Genomic DNA, 15,915 nt, shown 5'->3' with positions numbered 1-15,915 from the left:
ACATATAATGTATTATTTGTTTCAGAGGTACAGGTCTGTGATTCATCAGTCTTACACAATTCACAGTGCTCACCACAGCACATGCCCTCCCCAGTGTCTATCACCCAGCCACCCATCCCTCTCACCCCTGCCACTCCAGCAACCCTCAATTTGTTTCCTGAGATTAAGAATTCCTCATATCAGTGAGATCATGTGATACATGTCTTTCTCTGACTTATTTCGCTTAGCATAATACCCTCTAGTTCCATCCATGTCATTGCAAATGGCAAGATTCCGGGGTTTTTTTGATGGCTGCATAATATTCCATTGTGTATATATGTACCACATCTTCTTTATCCATTCATCTGTTGATGGACATCTTGGCTCTTTCCATCGTTTGGCTATTGTGGACATTGCTGCTATAAACATTGGGGTACACGTACTCCTTCGGATCACTACATTTGTATCTTTGGGGTAAATACCCAGTAGTGTAATTGCTGGGTCATAGGGTAGCTCTATTTTCAACTTTTTGAGGAACCTCCATTGTGTTTTCCAGAGTTGAATTGCCTTCTTTTATTAAAAAAAAAAAAAAAGAAATGTGAAGAAAATAAACTTGTCTCTTATATGTTAGAAAAATATGATTTTCAAGGTAAATTCTAGAGTTTGAACAAATTTAACCTACCTCCATACATATACCCATCTACTATAGAGTAGGCGCCATTAGACCTATCAGATAGCAAAGGTAAAATCCAGATAGTAATATAGCTTGAAGTCAGGCATCATGATGCCCCCAGCTTTGGTTTTCTTTTTCAACATTCCCCTGGTGATTTGAGGTCTTTTCTGGTTCCATACAAATTTTAGGATTGTTTGTTCCAGCTCTGTGAAAGATGCCAATGGTATTTTGATAGGGAAGGCATTGAAAGTGTAGATTGCTCTGGGCAGCATAGACATTTTAACAAAGTTTATTCTTCCGATCCATGAGCTTGGAATGTTTTTCCATCTCTTTGTGTCTTCCTCAATTTCTTTCATAAGTGTTTTGTAGTTTGTAGAGTATAGATCTTTACCTCTTTGGTTAGGTTCATTCCTAGGTATCTTACAGTTTTTGGTGCTATTGTAAATGGAATACGACCCAGCAATTGCCCTGCTAGGTATTTACCCCAAAGATACAGATGTAGTGAAAAGAAGGGGCACATGCACCCCAGTGTTCGTAGCAGGAATAGAATATTACTCAGCCATCAGAGAAGATGAATACCTAACCATTTGCATCAACATGGATGGAACTGGAGGGGATTATGCTAAGTGAAATAAGTCAAGCAGAGAAAGACAATTATCATATGATTTCACTCATATGTGGAACATAAGGAGTAGCACGGAGGACCATAGGGGAAGGGAGGGAAAACTAAATGGGAAGAAATCAGAGAGGGAGATGAACCATGAGAAACTCTGGACTCCAAACTGAGGGTTACAGAAGGGAGAGGGGTGAGGGGATGGGGTAGCTGGGTGATGGGTATTAAGGAGAGCACGTGTTGTGATGAGCACTGGGTGTTATATGCAACTAATGGATCATTGAACACTACATCAAAAACTAATGATGTAGTCTATGTTGCCTAACTGAACATAATAAAAAAATTTAAAAAAAATAAAACTAAATTTTAAAAAATCCAGATTGTATTTACAAGTTTTCAGATGATTGATAAGCCTACTTAATTGCCTGTAGCTGTCCTTTCATTACAAAAACAAATCAATTACCATAGTGTGGCCCATCATGTAAATGGAGGCTTTCTTTATGGACAAGAGGACAGCAGGTATAATTGCTGTAAAGATAAAGAATACATGGACTATAATGGGGCACCTGGGTGGCTTAGTCAGTTAAACGTCCAACTCTTGAATTTGGCTCAGGTCATGATCTCAGGGTCATGAGATCAAGCCCTGCTTTGGGCTCCATGCTGGGCGTAGAGCCTGCTGAAGATTCTCTCTCTCCTTCTCCCTCTGCCAACCTCCCTCCTCTCCCCGCCCCCCCCCTACTGCCAGCCACCCCTGTGTGTGTGTGTGTGTGTGTGTGCTCTCTCTCAAAAAAATAAAATAAAATAAGAATACATGGACTGTAAATGTGAGTACCAGTAAGAAATGGGAGGAAATTAGTTCCATATTTAATATTTTGCCTGTATATAAGCAAAGGCACTCACCTTTTTGGGCTGAACAGAAGGAAACAAAATGATGGTTATTTTGATAAGGAGCCAGTGGCTTTATGGCTTTAAAAAATATTTTGTTCAGACTATGCAAGTATATTCTGGAGTTATTATATAAAAATTGATACAAATAGAAAGTATAAAAAACAAAAGATTCCCCCATGCCACTGTCTGAAATCACCCATCGTCAACATTCAGCTCACTCTCTCGGAGAGTACCCTACTTGACTTTCATTGCTATCTATCCCTCTGTACTATTTGAGTGTTTTTAGGTACATGTAAATCTTTTATAATAAAGTGATAGTGAAAATATATATTTTGAGAGAAAATATGAACATAACCATTATTATTTGGGATTTTAAAAATAGATTAAATCATATAAAATTGCTGATATTCAACCCTTTCCAACCTGCAAAAATGGCAATTTCATGTGCTCAACTTAACAATTGCAGTAGGCTTGCTAGGAAATCTTGAAAGCCTGCAGGAGAGAAGGAATTTTATGTTGTTCATAGTTGCATTCGTAGAGCCTAAAAAAGTTCCTAGAAGGTGAATCTTATCTTTGTTATGAAATATAAAAGGATTGATACTGATAAAAATAATTTTGTGAAAGTAGAAATAAAAATCATAATACAGTGGAAACCTTTTTAACACCACAGAGAAGGTCAATTAAGGGACCATTTCAATTCCAGTTGGTTCAATAGAATTGGCTCTGGCGAAGCTTAGTCAATGAAAATTCATCAGTGTTGATACAAACTGTTTACAGCCTGTCTTCATAAACACAAATAATAAAGTCTCAAGTGTCACACAAGGGGGGAGGGGAAGCGGTGAAAAACCTCCTGAACTCAAATTAGGAAGGTCTGTGGCTACTAGGAAAAGTAGATGGCTGTAGCCTAAACTCAGCAACTGGTTTTTAAAGCCACATTTTCCCATTCATCCAAACTGTCTATACCTTTTCATAACTACATACCCACTGTCAGTATAATGCATTGCTTCATCAGTGGTCACTCAAAATAAGATGATTTACATGACTTGTTTGATGCCTGTCCCTAGTCTTTTAACCTGGGAGACATTTGAACTGCTGTTTTTTAAAGCCATGTGTCTGCCACAGTTGGTGGGGAGCTGTCTGCTGGTGAAGGCATTGTGGAGGCCTAGGCTATGGGTTTTGAAGATGGTCCAAGTTTAAATCACAGCTGTTTCATTTACAAACATGGGACTTTGGACAAGTAATCTTTCTTTGTCCTGTCGACAATTCAATCTCTACTTTCAAAAGTTGTAATTAAATAAAATAGGAGAGCTGAACATGTGATCATGGACGTTTGCACATAGATGCCTCTGATTTTCAGCCAGAGCCATGGTTATTATATGAAGCATTTCAGACCATTATTGAATAAATGGCTCAGATCCTAGAATCCTAGAATTGGAGAGTGTCGGCAGACCTTACAGATCTAGAGTCTCTGTGTGCTTTCCCGTGTGGTTCATCAAAGAGTAATCAGCCCAACATTCAGGAATTGATTTGGTTTTACTTGACGTTCATATTGAAGTTGGTATTGAAAGCTAGTTTTTGGTAAATCCTAACTTTTCCCCATTCACCTATTTTCATTTCCCTGTGTTCATTGCTATCTTCCAGGCCAGTAAAGTTGGTCTTGCAACACAGTAAAGGAAACAGATTTAGTCTCCTTGACACAACCAGACACAGTGTCACGGGATGATGTCCTCCTCATGCATATTCAACACTGCCGATTCTTCTTCTTTAAGAAATAATCTCATGTCAGGACATGAAACCTGAGGCCACTGCCCTTATTTAATTAAGCAAGAGGGAACTTGCACATGCCTGTGCATAAAAAATAATCACTTAATGTAACTGAAAATTGATATCTGGTATGCCCTTTTCCCAATGAGGCAGCATCTAGAGAGATCAAAAGATGATTTATTCTAATATGTTATGTGCAAAGGGGACTGGTGTGTGCCACCTTGCAACTTCATTATAAATGTCATCCTGAGACCCAATTAACAGGCCTGTTATTCTCTTTCATTAAAATCTCTTAAAAAGAAAAAAAAAGTAAGGCAGCAGAGTTTTTATGATACCACAGAGCAAGCGATGAAATCAGTTGTGTCTATGAGCTTCTTTCATTTCCCATGTGTTCATTTCCTGTTGAAGTCAGGAGCTGGGGCTTGTGATGCTAATCTAGGCCACCGCTGGGTCTGAGGGGAGAAGAGACCTTGGATCCTGAAGAGTCATCACACACACACACACACACACACACACCCCTCCCTCCTCTGCCCTTGGATCCTGAAGAGTCATCACACACACACACACACACACCCCTCCCTCCTCTGCCCCAGGGCTCAGCGTAACATCACTTCAAAGTCTATCCTTCTGGAACTTAAGCCCAGTCGGGGAACATGTACCTCTTCTCTGACCCATCAAAATTTCCACCATGTTGGGCAAGGTCCTTTCCCTTGAGGTCAGGGGCTTTTAACTTGGGATGCATATGAAATTGGCATTTGGGGGGTCATGAGTCCCCTGAAATGATTTCTGCACTTCCCTAGGAAGAGGGTCGTGTGCCAGATATTTTATGTTCATGATCCAGAAAAGGTTAAGAAACAGATCTATCCTAATTTTGCTTTGATATTTTAAGACCAAAGGGTGTTGGAAGGAACTTGGTCTTGGGGGTCAGATGGATTTCCATTTGGATTTTCTTCAGTAGATTTTAGCTGTGTAGCCTTGGGCGGGCTACAGAACCTCTCTGAACCTACAGTTTTTCAAATGTGAAACAGGGTAAAAATGCCTATTTTAAGGTTGAAGTGACAGGTACACTAAACAGAGAAATAAGTGCTAATTTTATTTTTTTCTTTCTTTCCTTGAATGAAATGAAAGCAAGTATCTGTTCAGTTGTGTTTTTGGCCAGAATTTTCTGAGCATCCGTGATGGTGTCTTGCTGGTGCTCAAATGTTGGTTGAATAGATGGTTGGAATGATGGAGTGCCTTGGCTTAGATGAAATTTCTGTCAGCTTTCTCAAAACACTTATTTTTCTAAGACAGATCTTGGTTCTATAAGATCACCCTCTAGGAGAGAGCCTGGTTTTGTCAAAACCCTCCCAGGACAATTAGCTCCATGTCCTGTACAAAATCTTTCTACATACTATGTGACAAGATTAGATCTTATTATCCTGTGCAGGAAATCATGATCTGTGCTGCCCTTGTCTATATCAGGACTGGGCACACTATAGCCTGTAGGCCAAATCTGGCTTATTGCCTGTTTTTGTAAATAAAGTTTTATTGGGACATAGCCATGCTTATTGATTTATGCATTGTCTATAACTGCTCTTGAGCTATGGCAGAGTTGAGTACTTAGGACAGAGACTACGTGGACAGAAAACCTAAAATATTTATTACCTGCCTCTCTATGGAAAAAGTTTGCCAACCCCTGATATATTATTTGTACTCCTTCCTGCAACCCTGCCGGTTTGGTCATCAGATGCCCTTTTTATGGATTGGGAAGTAAGACCCAACAAAGTTAAGTATCTTGACTGAGATCATACGATTTATAGTAAGGGTTTGAATCCAGGTCTATGTGGTTCCATAGCCCATGTTCTTTCCACTAATCACTGATACCTTTCAATTCAGCCCACATTTAGCTGAACCACTTACATGTTTCAGTCCTGTCTGGTGACCATGACTAGCACAGGGAGCAGGCCGTTCAGTGATGTCCCCTAGAATCCTGGTGCAACCTGGTGGCCCTGGAATTTGTCCACAACTTGGCTGAGGTCTGCAGTACAAATTGTGTGCATGTGGAAGTAGATGAGAAAACGGAATGAGGATTTCAAGGACTGTTTCTGAAGACAGCAGGGCGATATGAGTCTGCAGTTGTTTATATGCAAACATAATACTGCTTCCCAAGGGTCGGGAGGTTCAGCATTTCCAGAGTATCCTTGTGGCTGCTGAATGTGGCCTCCGCTCTTGTTTGGTGCCCTTGGTGGGTAATGTGTGCTACCTGTGCATTTTCAGCCCAGGGCCATTTAGCAGAGACTTTCCTTCTTCAGGCTGTAAGACTGCGAGGGTTTGGGGCCTCCATACTTGCTCATTGGTATTGCGCCTTCACTGGCCCATCTGACTCCAAATGTGAGCTAAAAGTTCTTTCCCAATGAATGAATCCTGATGGAAATTTGATGGCTTCAAGGGTTTACAGATGAGCTTCTATGGTTCTTCTGTTAATACTCCATCTGCCTGTTATTTCTACTGCTCAACATTCACCCTTCCAGTTAATTTTTCCGGCTTATAAACTGGTTCTGATTAAAACAAAAGAAAAAAAAAACAACTTGGCAACAATCAGCTACTCCTGCTTTAATTGACTGCATAGCCGTGTTTGCCTTGTAATGGTAGTTAAGCTGCCAATAAGGATATGGTGACAAAATTTCAGCCCCCCAGCTGGAAGGAGCACAGTTGCGTGATTTATCCATCTGTCGCAGGATGTGTCTAATGAAAAATGGCTGCAGTGTTCATCGATTGTCACGTAAAAATGGCCACTGTAGCATTGGGTTGGTGAGGGGAGGGGTGAGAAGGCCTGGGAAGGCTAATGTTCTCTCTGATGGAGTCTGTCTTTGTTCTGTCTTTGTGGCCAGCATGAGGGAGAGTCTGTGACTCTTGCTTCATCTGTCATGGAGCTGCTATGGAGGATCCAAAGAAAAGCAGCAGAGCTGCAGGGTGGATAGGAAGGAATGAGAGCTATAATTAACTTTCTGTTTCATTGTGTTCTCCAACAGTGACCCTTATTTCTCCAAAGACGAAGTCCTGTAGTCTCACCCTGTGGCTTTCATACTCCATGAATCTTTCAGTTTATGCTGAAAATATAAAAAAGATAAAAATGAGGTTGCTGTGGTTTAAGGGGGGGGGGCGGGAACCTGGTAAAATTAAGTAACATTCCATTTGTTGTGCCAGCGTAGCTCCGTGGGGAAATAATAGGTTGATTAAAATTCTTGGATATTGTTTAATTATTTAGAGTGAATGTTCTAACAGAAAGATGATTTTTTTATAGCTCTTTTGGTTTATTCCTAACATATTTTAGCGCCCAGTTATTTTTTTAAGCTTTACAATATCCAGGTACCTCCCCACATATTTCTTTTTCACCTCTCCCATGGTACCACGTACTTCTCATTCGTCAAAGCTGCTGATATTTATATTTCTGTCTTGGAAACATGTTTATTAGGAACCCATCACAAAACTCAGCTCTACCTGATGGAGACTAAAAAACAAATTTAAAAATTATAAATGATTGTTGAACATTTTGAATTGGAGAGAAACTGATAAGTTAATAGAATTTCGATTTATATTGATGAGGCAGAGTAGTGGTGGTGATGCATTCCCTTTGTAGGTGAGAGAGAGGTATGAACAAGGCATTGAAATCTATATAAATGGTGCTTTCTAGAGTAGCTCACCCCAGATGTACTGGGTACAGCAATTATATTTAGGAAAGAGCAAGGCACGTGCGTGCATGGACTGGTGAGAGTCCCGCCACATGTAATAATTTGTGCATCAAAACAATTGGTTGAGGGTCCTTGTGTTGGCTCTTCCTGGGGCCAAGGCAAGTGCTGATACGCTATCATTTCAGCACAGATTTTTTTTGCTGTGTTTTTTTTAAGTCCATGTGCATTTTTATTACCGGTTATAGTTTTTATGTATGTGTGTCACAGCATTTGGGAGTGGGTGTGCATAAGGCTTGTATCACTTGACTGTCAGCTTTGCTGAGCTCATATGTTGTCCTTATTTATGTGTTTGCCAGGGAGAAATGCTTGCTTCCTCTCCAGTTGGCTCTGGAATCCAAGAATGTGAAACTGGCCCAACATGCCTTGGCAGGAATACAGGTATGGCTCTCACTGGGCGCAACCAGGTGACAGAAATTGACGGGCTACTTTGGCATTGAAAGAGCAAATACTTAACATTTTTAAATACTAGCTGTTTAAAGACTTGGACCACAATTTGATTGAACTAGGTGATAACCATAGAGGACAACAGAATTTTCTTATATTTACCAGCATTTCTCTGGGCATAGCATTAGCTTGTTGACCGTTTGTCATCTGACACTGATTCCCAGCTAAGCTCACACAGAAATTAAGTATTTGGAGGAATGTTCAAGTTTAGGAGGGCAAAAGATCCCTAGAGAGACACCTCAAGTTCTGTACCAATCAAAATCTTGTATACATCCAACATCTTTGGTTCTGTGTAGGAGAATTAATAGTAAACCGGAAGGATTTTGTCTTGTTTTCTATTTTACAGCTAGGCGGGTGAATGAATTCATGTGTTTTGTTTCCAGAGCAGGAATGGGAGGAAAAAAAAATTGGCCCAACCAGAAAAGTGAGATTGCTTGAACACTTTCTTCTCTGAGCATTTGTTCATTTGTGTTTTACACCATATAGAATAGGTCTAATTCCAACAGTGCAAAGGTGATGACTATATAATATATTGACTTTTAAGTGGCTTAGTTTCTAAGTGACAAGCCTGTGGGGTTTATTCAGGATGGCCATGGATTGGTGGCATTTGTCAGATGTCTTTTCACATTAGCATGTACTACTTCATCCTTTAAGTGGCTTTCTCATACATATGAAAGAGTGAGAAGACTATGGCTCTTCTTTCTCCAGTGGATCTAAATTAGATAATGTATGTTTTAATATGCATTAGCATTAGACCATTTTAAACATTGTCAGTGTTATTAAAAGCTCTTTGCTTTCTCCAAGGTGATTGGGCTAACCGTGACTGTGAATGGGAGTTTTTTTTGACCTGCTATGTATGTTCCCTTTTCTCTAGTATTGTACAGATTTCCATTTATTTTTTTTAAGATTTATTTATTTATTTTAGAGAGGGGGAGAGAGTGCACAAGAGTGGGGGGAGAGGGAGGAGAGAGGGAGAAAGAGAATCTTGAGCAGACTCCCCGCTGAGCATGGAGCCCAATGCAGGACTTAATCCCAGGGCCCTGAGATCATGACCTGAGCCGAAATCAAGAGTCAGCCATTTAACTGACTGAGCCACCCAGGCGCCCCCCATTTACATTTTTAACTCCCAAATGCTCTAAGCTTACAGAACCATGCTTTCAATGGCTTGCTTTATCGTGTTAACTCGGTGGACCGTGAGGCTTCCTCTGACCACTCTGTTACTTCCTCTGAACTTTCACATTATTGTAGGGCTTTCCGGTCCTAACCACTTCAAGTCAAAACAAGTTTGTATATAAACTTAACTCTAGGGTGCCCAGCATGCACTGCGTGATTGTGAAAAAAAATCTCTTTTGAGAGGATGTGGACAAAATGTCAGGGAGTCCTAAGAAGGTTCGAAATACTTCTTTTCTGGATCTGCAGTGACATTCCACTAAGAGAGGGAGTCCTTACGCTCTCTTTGTAGAGAGTTCAGAATTCCAAAATTTCTTCACGACTGCAACTCTATGCTGAAGGGGACGAGGACAGATTTAACAGGGATAAATATAAAATCTTACACGAAGGTCTCAAAAATGGACAGGATGGGAAGAATAGCTTAATTGCAGCCCTTGTGAATGAGAATTAATGATTTCAGGGTGAGTCAGCATAGAATGTACTGTGACTTACAACTAAGCTCATTTGATCTGAGAATATAATTAAAGTTATGCATTGCTGTTTTTTAGCTTTTGGTTTTAGGCAATAAACACATTTAATTATCTCACATAACTAGAATTCTAGAGGCAGGCAGTTCTAGGTTTGGTGTGACAGCTCAATGGTGCCACCAAAGACCCCATTTCTTTTTGTCTTTCCCTTCTGCCATCTTAAACATTTTTAAGACTTTTTTTTTTTTAAGAGCGGTTTTAGATTTACAATAAAATTGAGAAGAAGGTACAGAAATTTCCCGTTATGCCCCCTACGCCCACCCATGCCTAGCCTCCCCATTAGCACTCACCAGAATGGTACATTTTTTACCAAGGATCAACCTACAATGACCTATCTTAATCACCCAAAGTTCAGAGTGTACCTTAGGGAGCGCTCTTGGTTGCATTATTCTTTAATGTCAGACCACCCCTTAAAGTGTGACATTCACTCTGGAGGCCACATTTTAAGCAGGAGAGGATCTGTGAAGCCATCTCACACCAGGAACATTTGAAGATGCCCAAGGAGAAGAAAAGACTTAGGTGGACTTCACAACTGACTTCTGATATTTTAGCTTAGTCCTTGTGGCTCCAGGAAAAGATGAAGGAGTAGGAGCTCTAGGGAGGGTTTTGGTCTAATCTAAGACAGAATTTTATGAAAAATGAGAGTTGTCCCCTCACAGAAAAGAACTGTGAGGTGTAATATCTCCTGAGAGACCTCATGAAAGTGAACATCTTCTCATTCTGGTTTTTGTGGGGTTCATTTTCTAATGAAAAGTGCATTAAGACTTGTGAGTTCATGAATACTTCTTGGGTAAATGACAGTTAGTGTTAGGAAGTAAAAAGGTAAATATCTGAAAAACGAATTTGTTGTCTACAAGACCTTCTCCTTTCCTGTGACAAAGCTACGTTCGGAGAGGGTATGTGTGAATGTGGCTTTGGTAATGTGCTAGATTCCCCTGAGCACAGTCATCCTCCATCCCCCCCACCACACAACCTGTATGGTCGCCATGTTATTTAGAATGAATTATCTAATAGCAGCAAAAATCTTTGCCCACACTGTTTGCGAAAGGTTTGATGCATTTTTCCTTGTTTGTTGCCACATAACATGAGTTGTTTCCGAATGGCCTCCACCTCCATGGCTCCTGAGTATGAAAAATTATCATCAGTACGTACTAAGGTACAACAGACTAAGGCAGCAGGGGAAAGCCTATCTGTGATCACTGCCTTGTGCCTTTTTACAGAAGCTTCTGTCAGAAGAGAGGTTTGTATCCATGGAAACAGACTCTGATGAGAAGCAGCTGCTCAATCAGATCCTGAATGCTGTGAAAGTGACGCCTTCCCTCAATGAAGACCTGCAGGTGGAAGTGATGAAGGTTGGTTTGACGTGGCTGCCAGTTTGCGTCACTGGGATAGGAGCAGACTGACCCCCACCCCCACCCCCACCCCCAGCCCCTCCTTGTTATCTTGGAAGTGCCTCTGCATCGTGGTCCTGCTAGCTCCCCCTTCATTTGGAATGCATGGTTATTCTTGCGTATGGTCCCCCAGGATTACCTGGATTGTTGAATAGAAATGACAACTAAGTAAAAAGATAGAATTTCGGTAAATCTGTATGATTTTTGGCCTGATCCTGCATATCCAATGTTGTTAGGTAATGTATTTATCACACTTTAAGAGAATGCACGTGAGTAGGTCCAGCTTAGGGTAGATATGGTCATTCTGCTGCCTGTTTATGTTAAAACAAAGCAATGACCTAATGTTTTCACATATACTAAGGCTTTAGAAATAGTCAGTTTAGGGTCAGGAAGACCATACTTGGGAACCACATCAGAATCACATCTTTCTTGTCTATCCTCAAATTATGGGAACCTTATCTCCCACATTTCAGTTACCACTCTGGGGGATGGCATCTCTCCCTCCCCTTTCCCTTTGCTCTCCCTTTGAGAATCACCATGATTGGGAGCCCTTTATGCTGACTCTGGAATGTGTCCTATCCTGTGAATGAACAGTGAGTTGAGCCAAGAGGATGGAAATCTCTGCCCCAGAACAGCAGAGCAGCCCAGCTGGAACCATTGGGCTGGCTTTTAATAATGCCATCTAGTCATTTTCTCCCTGGAGGAATAAGTATAGAGAACTATTTAAGAACAGTTGGTGTCCTATAATGGTTGATTTCTTCCTGGAAATGCACCGAAGGATTTTTGTCTTGGATAAGGGACTTCATTCCTCTGGGTTTCGGTTTCTCCATTCAGAAAAGCTGATTTCAGTCATGACGTTTTCTTAATGCCCTGGGCCTCACCATAGCCCGTAGTTGGTGGGTAATTTCAGTGCAGTGACGACGATGAGCTGAGACTCTGAAGCCAGCTGATTCACTTTCTAGTTGGATGGCCTCAGGCAGATTCCTTAACCACTCTGTGCCTTGGTCTCCTCATCTGTAAAATGGGGAAATAGTAGCACCTACCCAACAGGATTGTTGCAAGGATTAAATAAGTGGTATTTGTAAAGAACTTAGCACGGTATCTGGCATAAGGCAAGTGCTTTGGAAGTGTTAACATATGCCTACTACTTCTTACCTGCTGCTGCTGAGTCATACTCTCAGTGGGTGCGTCTAGGAATATTCTGTATTTTTTTGAAAGATTCTTTATTTGAGAAAGTGAGAAAGAGCATGAGTGGGGGGAAGGGCAGAGGCAGAGGGAGAAGCAGACTCCCTGCTGAGGAGGGAGCCCAACTCGGGGCTCGATCCCAGAACCCCAGGATCATGACCTGAGCCGAAAGCACATGCTTAACCGTCTGAGCCACCCAGGCGCCCCTAGCAATATTCTTAAAGTAAACATTGAGAGTCCCCGAGCCAGCTGATCTTGAAGATCTCATTCATCTTTAACTCTCTTCGATTCTGTAATGCACAGTTTTGCCTTGTCCTCTGACATACGTTTGGCAACTGTGCATTCAGAGGAACCTAAGAGTAATCCCTTTTAGAGCTTATTTTACTTCTCCACTTCCTCGGTGCCACGAGGAAGGTCTCTCTCCTTGAGAGAGAGAGACAAGGCCGGCTGCCACGTAACCACTTCTGTGGCTTCCAAAACCAGTTTGTTGAGTCGTTCTGGTATTACTACGTCTCCATATCCTGGAGGGTGAGCTGTGGTGTCACACGGAGACTCACACCTCACAGACTCACATTATTCAGAAATTCTCCCAGGAATATACCTTTTTGTGGAATACAGGAATTTGTATTAAAAATTAAAAGGGAATGACAGCTTTGTAATAGAGCTTGAAGTCCGGAATTGTGATGCTGCCAGCTTTGCTTTTCTTTTTCAACATTCCTCTGGCTATTTGGGGTCTTTTCTGGTTCCATACAAATTTTAGGATTATTTGTTCCATTTCTTTGAAAAAAGTTGATGGTATTTTGATGGGAATTGAAAAAAAAAATAATTTGTTGAGTGAATTGCTACTTAACAGTAAAAAAAAAAGCAAATTACAACAGTAAAGCCTATATAGTTGAACTTCCAAAAAAAAAAAAAAAAAAGGAGAAAGTACCTATTCTTCTAAAAGTCCCGGAGAAGCAGGATGTTTAATGGTTATGTCAACAGTTAACACCTGTTTTGAAGACTTAAGCGGGCTTCCTAGTTCGAGCCCAGCAGTGCCTTCTGCTAGCCTTGCGGAGGACAGGAGTCTACACATGTTAACTCTACTGGAAATCCTGGAAAGCCTATCTTAATGGACTTTCTAATGACCCTGTGATAGGCCATTGGTATTCGTCATTAATGTCCGGGAAGAAATCAGACATTGTCAGAAAAAAAGAAAACAGTAATTTGGCCTGCCATTCTTTAAAATTAGATTTCCAAAATGCTTAAAAAGAGAAGGGCCTTTGCCCTATGCTGTTATTTTTAACCATTTAAACATTGGGATTGGGAGAAAATATTTCAGTTCACAACAAACCTAGCCTTCAACTAATTTCTTTTATAGTATACTTTTATTTTAGACAAACATTTTTAGCCAAGCAGCTAAAAGATGAATGACGAGATAACTAACTATACCTTAGAGTGATATTATTATTATTAGCATCAAGGGAACTTCAGAGCTGGTGGTCCAACTGTGAGAGCCCACAGGGGAGGACTCCATGATCATTTCTTATTTCTGACATTTAGATTATTTGGGTATAAAGACATATACAAATTAGAGCATTTCTGGCTTGGAAATAATAATAATGTTTATACCATTTCTCTATGCAGGAAGAATTTCTGTGGTAACTTTAGTCACCTTCAGAAGCGTGTGCCCTTTTCTCTTGGATGCTGTAATACTTATAATGGGCCAACTAAAAACTCCCAAATACATCCTTGTTTTGCTGATATCATTACCATATTGTTTTTGCCACTTGTTCTCCCAAAATGATATTTAACAAAAAGAGAATTGGATGAGCCCTCAAGGAAAGGCTAGATTCCCATTACGAATGAAGGGTATATTTATTCTCGATGTTTCTATGTAACTCATCCTCATGATAAATGATCTAGGCATCTCCTGTAAAAATCCATTTTATATAAATATTTTGTAGGTACTAGAAAATCTTTTAAAGTGAGATATGGTAGGCATTTTCAAATATCTGTACGGTATTCAGGAGCGATAAAGCCTCACCATGCAATATAAGACCTTTAGTTTTTATTTATGTCTGTTCAACCACAGCATAGCACATTTTTATGACAAACCCCAGGTGCTATTTTTTAAGAAGCTATGCCATGCATCTTACTCACATATTGCTATCTGGTAGTGATTATAAACACGAGAAATTGAACACTGTCATACTCTTAAGAGTATGTAGTGGTTGTATTAAATTCCTGGAGAGAAACTAATATGGTTTCCTCTTTTAGAGCTTTCTGTAAGATTAAACAAACTAACTAATAATGAAACTCAAGATTCTGAAAGTAGCGTTCTCATTTCGAAAGAAGGCCCTGGACTTTGAACTGGAGGGTTAAAGAAAAAAAAAAAAAAATCAATGATGCTCGCTCCTGACAAATTAAATAGGAATGAGGTTAGATCACTTAGTCTAAAATCTGTTCTACATGGTTTTACTATTTCACAGGAGGGGGAGAAAAAGTAATTTTGATTTATGGGAATGGCCATGGAATCCAAATAAAAATTTTATAGCTTGAGTGAATCAAGTATCAGGACTGTGGAATCAGAAAGAAGCTTCCTCTAAAGATAGATTATCTTAGTAATGGATTAGTAGACAGCAGGGAGCTACTTAATATTTAGGTTAAACACTTGTCTGCTTTGGTAACATTTTCCCATGGTGGATGCCATTTCTGTAAATGCCATGCAGACTCCATAGGAGCCGGGTACATAACTAATGACATCTCTGACTAGAGCAATTAGGACTTTTTTTTTTCTCCTCCTTCCTGATAGATGACCTTTAGAGAGTTTATTAGCTGATACAGCTGGCTGAGTCTTTAAAACTGAAGGGAATTGTGGCTGGCCTTCTGCCTCCATAAGTGTGTCGGAGATGTGAGCATCCTATCTGAGGAGGGCAGCAGGCTTTGTGGATAAGGAAGGATATGGTACTGGATACTGAGAAAGCATTTGATGAATGTTCTGTTATTGGATGTTTTACTTTGTGGGCATTTTTTGGTAATAAAAATTATATTGGTGGGATACTTTACAATTTTTAAAGGAGAAATGACAGGGGCTAATAATTTAATATTTATCATGCACCAGATGCTCTAGTAAGTACTTTACATTCATACTCAGATCATACATCTAGTAAAACGGCAGGGCCAATATTTGAACTGTAATTCAGCTGGAGGCCAAACATATGCTCTTAAACAGCAGTTAGATTGCTTGCCTTCTGAGTCTATTCTAAAAGGCACGTGGGTGGTAGTCATTACTATCGCTATTCAAAAGATAATTGAATAGAAAAGTTAAGTCACAGGCTGATAAGGGGCAAAGCTAAAAGTGGCTCAGAATCCTGTGTGTTTTTGGCATCTTCCGTGACCATGCGTTTTCTCACTAGTTTCAAGACCTAGATTCAAATTTGAAGGAAGAATCAGTCTCTTTCCCACCAAATTAGCTAATGGCTCTGTGTGTGTGTGTGTGTGTGTGTGTGTGTGTAAGAGAGACCGTGAGAGAGAGAGAAGGATCGAGATTGAGATCAGGTTGGGG

General features: G+C 40.3%; 1 protein-coding gene across 1 annotated transcript in view; it reads left to right on the top strand.

Annotated features, from left to right (window-relative positions):
- ARFGEF3 (ARFGEF family member 3) overlaps positions 1–15,915 on the top strand; it is a 166,266-nt gene that overhangs the window by 37,221 nt on the left and 113,130 nt on the right. Inside the window, exons 3-4 of the mRNA XM_021693398.1 lie at positions 7,948–8,029; positions 11,013–11,144. Coding sequence (XP_021549073.1) covers positions 7,948–8,029; positions 11,013–11,144 — 214 coding nt within the window. The remainder of the gene's footprint in view (positions 1–7,947; positions 8,030–11,012; positions 11,145–15,915) is intronic.

Source organism: Neomonachus schauinslandi, chromosome 8 (assembly GCF_002201575.2).
Source record: "Neomonachus schauinslandi chromosome 8, ASM220157v2, whole genome shotgun sequence".
In the NCBI taxonomy this organism is placed as follows: Eukaryota; Metazoa; Chordata; class Mammalia; order Carnivora; family Phocidae; genus Neomonachus; species Neomonachus schauinslandi.
This window is presented reverse-complemented; position numbering and strand designations above follow the sequence as displayed.